We start from the raw sequence: 9,524 nt of genomic DNA, 5'->3' as shown, positions 1-9,524 counted from the left end.
GATCAGATAGCTAGCATAAAGGGATTGAACTTTAATTAAAACTTGAACAAAATTAAAACTTAAATGAGAAAATAAAATTGAGCTTTATTGAGATCGAATAGTTAGCATAAAGAGATTGAATTTCGATTAAAACTTGAACAGAATTAAAACTTAGACGAGTATATAAAATTGAGCTTTATTGAAATCGGATAGTTAGCATAAAGACATTGAACTTCGGTTAAAACTTGAACAGAATTGAAACTTAAACGAGTAAATAAATTTGAGTTTTATTGAAATCGAATAGTTAGCATAAAGAGATTGAGTTTTGATTAAAACTTGAATAAAATTGAAACTTAAACGAGTATATAAAAGATTAAAATTTTGGAATAAAATTTAATTGAGCCTTACTTACTAAGTGAAAAATTAGGCATATAATTAAGACTAAAAACTTAAAAAGAACAAACTGCATTAAACTTTAATTGCCATTTTCATCAAGTCAATTAAAAAGAATTCATTGACCAAGCCAAAACATGGTGTCTATGTAATGTAAGCACTCTACTTCAATTTCTTTTTCAAAAATTAGCCATACAGTTAATTTGTGAGTACTTATTTTGTTTTTAACTTTTCTAAATCAAGCATTTAATATTTATTTGTAGAAAGAAAGAGAAAGGATATTTTACCTTACATATTTTTCTCTGCAAGTCTAAACCTTTTCATGCACAATTTGAAGTAAAAACTCTTATGAGGCAGAAGGTAACGCTACAATTTTGACAATCAACTACACATAATGGAGCATTTGACTTCATAGGACTGATACATTACAAAATAGTTCACATCAAGGATAACTCCAAAAGTCTGAAATTGGAGAATGGAGATTATAATGCAGACATGGTAGTAGCTATACAACCCATTATAAGACTAGACTAAGATATGCTATATATACTCTGCATCTCTCCAAGAAGCTGAAATAACTCGTTGATTTTATTGTTCTGACAGTCAACCCAGACGAAGATGATCCATTCAGATTATTCCCACTAGAGGTGATACTCCTTTTCCCTTCTACTTAAGTAGCTCAATTAGAGTGGTGAAGAGTCGATACGACGTGAATGAGAAAAAATTTATTAGATTTTCTAAGCATTTCATACCGATTTAGATTATATTTCAATCTCATGTTATTTGAAAAAGATAAATAAAACTGTCAAGATGAAAACAACCCATTTCCTTGTTTTTAAGAGTTGAAAGTAGATGGCTTATATAGATATATATATTATTAAGACTTGAAGATATCATAATTTTGAAAATAATTTTAATGCTAATAAATTTAATTCAATTAAATTAAGATCATTTCTATGCAATATTTCTACATTTATTTACGTTTTATTTTTATATATATATCTTAATAATATTTTTAAATTTTATATATTAATTATATATTAAAAATAAAAACATATCATTTTTTTAGAATTTTTTATTATTATAAATAAAAATATAATAGTTAAATACCATTTTATATTCATTGACTAAATATAAATTTTTTTAAATATTAAAAGTTTTCAATTTAAAAACTTTTAAATTCATATGGGCTAACAAGTAGTTAATTCAACCACCGAGTCATTTAATTTTTTCGATCAACTCCTTATATAGTTTAATAAAAAAAAATTAGGTCTGATTTTGTATCTGGATCAGTAATTTCACCGGATTAGTCCATCAAGTCAGTTCGGGTTTTATAATACTGGAGATTAAAGAACTTCCCCAAGATTAACCTACCCTATTTGACTTACAACTCGGATTCGTTTCCTCATCCATCACAGTCAAAGACATTTTTTTAATTTTTTTGTCGAAAGGAAATAAATTCATTGATCATTTAACAAGCATAGAGTCCAATACAAAAATAAATTGAGCCATCTGATTACAAAGGAAACTAAGATCACTCAAGGCTTGTGCAGCTAAGGTGTGCGTGCTGCTTTGTTCTTAGACCTTTTGACCTGCACAAAGGAGATTGAAGCAAAATTCACAGAGAGAAGCTTAATATCCTTAATCAGCCCTTGAATATCCAAGGGAATAGAGTGACCATTCAAAGCTTGAATCACCATCAAATAATCTCCTTCAATCATGACTAAATTAAAACCTTTATTGGCAGCTAGAAGAGTGGCATCTGATCCAATGTTATTAAATCCGCCCTAGAGATTGACTTGGAGAAAGGATAGAGTGAATGGTTTAACCAATAGATCAATAGTTGAACCAATAATTCATTAAAAATTAAATAAATATATAAATTAATTAAAATTAATTAAATATAATAGCTATTAATATAAATAAATATAATTAATTAAATTTTAATTATTAAAATATAACTATAATATTTATTATGTTATATGTAATAAATTTTAATAATATTTTTAAATTTTATATAAAAGTATTCAAGTAATATAAACATAAAAATTTCTATAACTGTACAATTCTCTTTTTAATATTTATGAAATATTAAGTATTATTAAAAAATAAATATATTGAAATAAAAAATAATATAGTTATCAAATTAGCTCAATTGATTTTGACTTTAAAATTTTTTTATGAGATTTTAAGTTTAATTTTCTATACTAAAAATAAAAAAGAAATTCTATTGAATAATTGAATAGGCCGAGCCAATCGATCACACCGGTCTATCAGTTCAATCGCTAGATTGACTAGGTTACGTCGGGTTGCTTCCTTATATAATTAGTTACAAACTTGAAAGAGTTTGAAGGTTGATTTACCAATTTACTAATTCAACCGATTAGTTTAGTCTGAATTTAATAATTATGATTTAATAATTTGGGTTGTGTTTGGACTAAGCTTGTTTTGAGCCTATTGTCTTATTTGTTTTGTTTCCAGGCCCATTTTATATAAGTTTGCCCTATGCGCCTTGTTAATGCAAATAGTATTGAATATATAAAAGTTGAATTTTGAATTGAAATTTGATGCAGTGCCTGTTTTGAATTGCATTTGAAAGTCTAAAATTATTTTTTTGAAAAAAATATATCATCTATTAAAAAAAATAATTTAAAAAAAAATTATTTATTTATTATAGTATTCTTTTAATTAAAATTTATCAAACTTAATTTTAAATTATTTTTTAATACTATCTGACAAACATATTTAAAAAAGTGTATAGTTTTAATAGTAATGCTAATTCACGAGGCACCACTGTAGAGAAGGAACGATGGTGTGTGAACTTAATTAGTAAAATATTAAAAACATCTTTCATTTATACAACGCCTTAGCTTGTTTGGTTTGAAGAATCCAACCTATCGGTTTTCCAGCTTGCAAGGAGGATGGTCTACAGCATAACAGCACAATTTGCATAAAGCCATTTCATAGCTCCTACTTAGGAGGTCTAAGACGCTTATCACATTTAATATCAATATCACAGCGGCATCCTATTCATTCTTTTCCACGTGATTTTCACATTCATTCTACTTGGTAAAAAAAAAAAATCAAACTTTACAATTGCATTTGACTAAATCAAAGGTACCCTGTCGACCTTATTGAAATGCCGCTAGCAGATCACGACCTTAGACGATTGAAAGAAAATCATATACAAGTTAGTTAATCACCTTATGGAATTAAAAGAGATGGCAATGCCTTGCAATGGAGCTACGCATGTACAGGTATAGATGAGCTCATGGATACACAGCCTTTCAAGCGTTCAAGGATAACATTTCTGTTAACAGGCCCTGAGTGTGAAGTAAGAGGAAGACCGTCTTTGACACATTCATCATACTTCTCCAAAGCAGAAACTATATAACTGAAGTCTGGTCGCTTTGATGGGTTTGCTGCCCAGCAACGCTTTATCAGGTGTGCGAGTGCAGGCTGACAACTTGCTGGCAAAGGAGGCCGCTCATTCTGTCACCACAATAAAATTGATAAAGAAAAAAAAAATTTCCTTCCCCTAACTTCTGGACTAGAAATTGCAGTTCAAAGTTCAGAATATCAATAGATAATTAGTAACAGAAATGAAGGCCCATGCAAAATGGAAACATTACAATTATATCAAATTTATGTACCCTGCACGTAATTTCCACTTTTGTAATCTCTGCACGTTTATGCATCTTGGATCCTTATCTGCTGGAGATTCAAGGATGGGAGCCTCACAGATAATCCCAGTTTCCAGATGAAATTCTATATTGCTCAGTTTTCTGCTTGTTTCAAGATTAAGAGTTTAAATAAATTCTAGCTTGCATTTGAAGCAAGACAACCTTTCTCCGTGTAGCAGCCATAATGGAAGCACTCAACCCCCTTGCTTACAGTTACTAGTTTGACTAATCACGAGATTGCAATGTGTTGTTTAGTGTGTAAAATTTTTTTCTTTCATTCAACATACCATCCAAAGGAATACTGTGAGTTTTATTTTCTTAACATTGAACTGTTAGCCATTACTTATTGGCCTATTGACTAAAAATAGCCAAATCTAGTTGCCATTTGGCAATTTTATCCAATTCTTTCAATTTTGTGAGGATCGGACAAATTTCTAAAAGTTAAAATTTTATACAATTTTTTCCAGTCAAATTTTAAACTTCATTTTTCAACTTGTTTACAACTACCATTGAAAATCTAACATTATCACATCCATCAATAATTCCATAATTTCATTTTGATAACCATTAAGCATTAGATAAAGATGAGATTTGGTGATAGCAAGGAGAGAGAGTACACAACTAAAATCATCCAAATTGAACAAATGACTAAAAATTTTGATCAAAATGAAATTGGGAAATAGTTGATGGTATTTATAAAGTCGGATTAGCCAAAAAAAAATGAAGTAAGAAAAAATATGTAAGAAAAAAGAAAAAGATAAAATTGCAACAACTTTTCAAAATTTTGCAAATTTTGGATAAAAATTTGTGCTTTTTGAAATTTTGGCTGATTTTGCCAAGATTAAAAGGTTTGGAAAAAATTACCAAAATTTTGGTTTTTTTTGGTCAATAGGCCTTATTTATTTGGCAATAAATAAAACAGGCAGAACACCACAAAGGGAAAACCTACAAGTCCAAGAACAGTAGTGGCAGCAGCAGACTAGCAGCCAAATTGAAAAGGAAGCTGGAAGAAATGAGAACACTGAAGCAATTTTATGATGTTAAATGGTCACAAAACAATGCATAATTCACAACGCTAGAGAAGAAAAGAATCTATCTACTTAGTTATTCTAGGAAAAGAGATTATAGAGAAAGAGAGGCAAAACTCTTCCTGCAGAGTCCATCAAGGATTTACAGCGTTAAATATGTGGCCTGTGAATAGTAATATTATAAATGCAATGCACAATCACCCCATGAAATTCACATTGCAAATGTTTCTGAAAGATAAATTCCTTTCTATGTTAAGGGGTATAGAGTATAGATCTCTCCACTTGTGGTACCCATTGTTTTGGTCTGCAAACGCAAGCAAACTACACAACAATCACTATGAAAGGAACAGCAAGACCAACCTTTTGCAGTGCTACTTGTGTAGCCAAAATTATCAAGGCAACCATGCTCCTTCACCTTAAATCCAACATACACCCGCTAATGACTTCTAGATTGTTCAAATTATTCCACTCTGTAAAAAATGACTGCTTCTATCTTTAGATTATAAGAAGAAACTTTCCAGGATTATTTTCTAAAAACATATACCAAAATGAACAATGTTTTTTCAGAGTCTACTTGCACCAAAACGTTATGCAATTGAGAAAGCTTTAGATTTCATACGGCAGTGTAAAAATTCTTAAGTAGTATGAAATTAGGAGACACTGCCCAAAAAAACCTTTAACAGCTATGGATAAATAAGATAAAAATCACAAAATCAACAGAGAACTTAGCTAAACAAATTGAATGAACATAATCTCCTCCTTCCTTATAAGTTTTAATACTAGAAGAGATGTTTTACTACTTTAGATGACTCTTTCCTTACACAATGTTCTATGCATGAATCCTTAACAGCAAAAGATTAGCATAAGACACTTCAAGTTCTTATTTTATAGATCAAAGACAGGCAGCTGGAGAGGTGAGTTTTGTTCAACATATTGTGCATAAAACATTATAGCCAGTCGTTTACATTTGTGGCTATGACAGGTCTAAGACAAACCAAGATCACCTATGTCCATTGACCTCCTAGCATAACATAAATTTGGTTTAGACTTCTAACTCTTCCATTAAAATTTTAAATTTTCATTAATTGGCCACTTCAAATGCATAACATTAGGCATGCATCATATTGTTTAGTGACCTCAACCACAAGAGCTTTTGAATGAAACAAATTAAATCTTCACCATCTGTTTTGTACTGCAAAGGAATATAAAAGAAACAAAATCTCCATTGCTATTGACAATCAAAGAGAAAAATAACAAGTAGAGCTAGATAATTGGATCATGTTTGATTCCAATTGTTAGGGATAAAGATCCCATATTGAAAATATATAAGAATATAAAAAGGCTTATATGTTATTTGGGACTCCCATCTAAGAGTTTAGGCTTTTGGGATGGGTATGTCTCTGAATCCAACTAGTATAAAGAGCTATGTCATGAGAAAGTGCAAAACTTGCAGGCATTTCATTGTGAAGCTAAGTAACTTAACTTGTTTAATAATTTGATCCAATCTCAACCAAAACATGGAACTAATTCTGATATTTATTCCCATTCATAATACCATTAGCAGGAAACCGTTGGAAGCTGATGAGATTTTTAATTTGAGTACAAGAAAAAGCAACTTAGCCATGACTGAGCATTGTATAAGTATGGGCTTTGTTGACTAAGCAAAAGGCATTCTTTTGCTTATAAAATGGAAGCATCTGCTAGAATAAGAGCGCAGAGAGATAATGTGCAAGTTGTAAGAGTTGGAGAGCTAAGAAAAAGAGGAAGAAAAAAAAAATGTGTTTGTTTATGTATTCTCTGTTTCTTTTTAATGAAATTTGAGTTTATCTTCTCTCTAACTTGTCTCTTTAGTTATGTTAATTTTAAGTTTATATAATGTCTCTGTAAAAGCCAAGAATTCACCTCTTTCTTGTTTTTTTTTTTTTTTTTTGCCGCATATTCTGCAGAACTTGAGTTTTTATTTTCTGTTCTTAAGTTGTATTTTTAAGCTCTCTTTTTTTTAAAGCTTGAATCTCTATTTTTCTAACAGAAACAATTAGAATCAATGTAGAGAAAGATAAGAATTCAATCAAGGAATGGTATGAGAAGTATGAAAGGATAAGAGCATCAAACTTTCAAAAACAAGAAAAGTACGAAAGGCCACATTTTAAGAAATCTACTAATGAGCAAAATTATATTTTAACACTAATATGAAGAAATTTGTATCGAAAATAGCTCTCTGACCTTCTCAGCCACAGCAAATGCGGCCTGTACAGGTGTCATTCCTTGAAAGGGAAGCAAAGCTGTAGTGAGCTCCCATAACACAATCCCAAAGCTGTACACATCAACTTTTCGAGCATACGGTTTTTCCTTGATCATCTCGGGCGCCATCCAGCGGTAAGTTCCCTTGTTTCCCTTGGTTTCTCTGCATTGTGTTTCTAGACATGATGTGCCAAAATCTGCTACCTTAACCCGCATTTCGTCATTTAAAAGCAAATTATTTGATTTGAGATCTCTGTGGATCACTCCTTGTGAATGAAGATACTCCATTCCTCGTGATATATCGAGAGCTAACCTCAGTATTGTTTCTGTTGAAAGAGAGTAGGGCTCTTTCTTGTTGAGATACATTCTCAGAGTTCCTTGTGACATGTATTCCGTGATGATACAGTACACCGGTGGCCTTTTAGAAGCTGCAATGAACTGTAAAGAAGTTGGTTTACCATCTAGCAATGCAAAGATTGCAGTTTTAATAAGCCATCCATTAAAGTGAAATTAAAGGGTTTTTTTTTTTTTTTTTAAAAAGAATAATTTATGAATGGTACTATGTCTATATGCTTATTCAACAGGAATCACGTTAAAAAACAAAACCACCGCCTAAATGTTCAAAGCATACACACTATAAGTTAAAGTCAGCAAGTTTCAGGCTGAGGAAACAAAAAGGTGAACGACAAAATTGTTGATGAACACACATAGTGGGCCAAAAGCCCTTGTCCAGTTGACCCCCTGGACATTTGAGGTGTTCCCAATTTCCTGGTCAAACCATTATGACGTTGCAGCCAGAAAAACTCAAAGATGACATATGGGTTGAGTACAGAATATCTAGAATTTAACAAAAAATTTCACACTGGAATCCGTTTTCTTGATCTTAAGCATTACCTAATCAAGAAGATTCATCTAATTAAGAAAAAGTATCAAACAACTAGTGTTTTTTCATAATATACAGGTTACAGAAATGCCACTAACCATTGATTACGTTTATTTCTTTGCTATGTACTCTTTCATACAATAAATTTGCAAACTGAAGCACGTACATATTTATAAATATAACAACGCTCTGTGTTTTCAATTAGACTGGAAAATTAAATGTTACCTGCACTATGTTGGGATGAAAGAGACGAGAAAGCAAAGCAACTTCAGAATTAAATTGCTGTTCGAGCAAAGTTCGAGTCTCCTCATTTTGGTTTGGAATTCTCACCATTTTCACAGCAACAGCTCTCTGCTTATATATTCCTCGATAAATCCTACTATGAGCCCCAGAGGCAAACTTGTTACCTATAAACAGCTGCGAAAGGTCAGCAGTCCATTCCTCTTGGTCCTCCTTTGATGCTTCCCAGGCCTCCAAATTCTCAGACTCCAATATCATTGACCATGATTCCAGGCTGTCAAATCTCTTCTTCTCCATGTTCTCCATGTCAGAGTTCAAGTACGTTTTCGATGAGGAAGGAATTGTTAATGGTTTGCTCTTTGATCTTCTAAGGCGAAATGCATGGAAACATGAACTCGCCATTTGAAGCAGCTTTTCTTTCTGTATAACTTGATGTGACGTGGGGGTGTTTGTTGTTATGCTTGATATTATGCGGGTCAAAACAAACAATCAAAAGGAAATTTCCTTCTGAATGTGTGAATTGATTTTAGAAAGCGCATGAACTGATTCAAAAACATGGGTTCCGTAGAAAAATTGAAAGGAAAGATGGGTTTTCATGAATCGATCACAACAAGGACTAAATGAAAAAAAATACAAAGTTCTTGAGAGAAAAAAACAGAGAGAGTTAGTCAAAAGAGAAGTTTCCATTTGGAAAGTTATTTACTTGGGAAATGAAAACGAGATTCCCTCATAGTTCTTGGACACATGTAATAGAAAAATGGATACAGTTTGATGGGGAAAATATGTTCATGTTATGGGGCTTCATTGATGGAAAAGAAATTCATGAAAAAGCAGAGAAGGAAGAGATTTGAACGGCTTATTTCCAAGTGATTAGGCTGCTTGATGAATTCAAAGCAGAGATTTCAGGGACGTCTCGTGAAAGCGCTCAAAAGTTGAGAGCTTTTTCCTCTCTCTCTTTTTTTTTTTTTTTTTTTTTCTGTTTCTGTTAGCCGTTTCTTTTTACATCATAAATGTCAAGTGGAAGTGGCCACAGTTGTAGAAAAGATTTCATTCATGAGAGATGATTGACAGGCTCCA

General features: G+C 31.6%; 1 protein-coding gene across 1 annotated transcript; it reads right to left on the bottom strand.

The window, feature by feature from the left end:
• Positions 1–3,142: 3,142 nt before the first annotated feature.
• On the bottom strand, positions 3,143–9,524 carry LOC110668688 (serine/threonine/tyrosine-protein kinase HT1-like). Its single transcript, XM_058141130.1, has 3 exons — positions 8,433–9,524; positions 7,307–7,762; positions 3,143–3,864 (listed from the first exon to the last, which is right to left on the bottom strand). Exons 1-3 carry the CDS (start codon positions 8,847–8,849, stop codon positions 3,616–3,618), a joined length of 1,122 nt encoding a protein of 373 aa, XP_057997113.1. The 5' UTR covers positions 8,850–9,524; the 3' UTR covers positions 3,143–3,615.

The sequence above is a fragment of the Hevea brasiliensis genome, chromosome 18, assembly GCF_030052815.1.
Source record: "Hevea brasiliensis isolate MT/VB/25A 57/8 chromosome 18, ASM3005281v1, whole genome shotgun sequence".
Taxonomy (NCBI): Eukaryota; Viridiplantae; Streptophyta; class Magnoliopsida; order Malpighiales; family Euphorbiaceae; genus Hevea; species Hevea brasiliensis.
Note: the sequence above shows the minus strand (reverse complement) of the source record. Positions and strands in the feature narration are given on the sequence as shown.

Coding starts and splice junctions, on each gene's coding strand:
- LOC110668688 (XM_058141130.1), bottom strand. CDS start 8,849: ATGGCGAGTTCATGTTTCCATGCATTTCGCCTTAGAAGATCAAAGAGC. Junction 7,763..8,432: donor TTCATCCCAACATAGTGCAG/GTAACATTTAAT, acceptor ACTTCTTTACAG/TTCATTGCAGCTTCTAAAAG. Junction 3,865..7,306: donor CATTTGCTGTGGCTGAGAAG/GTCAGAGAGCTA, acceptor TTGTGGTGACAG/AATGAGCGGCCTCCTTTGCC.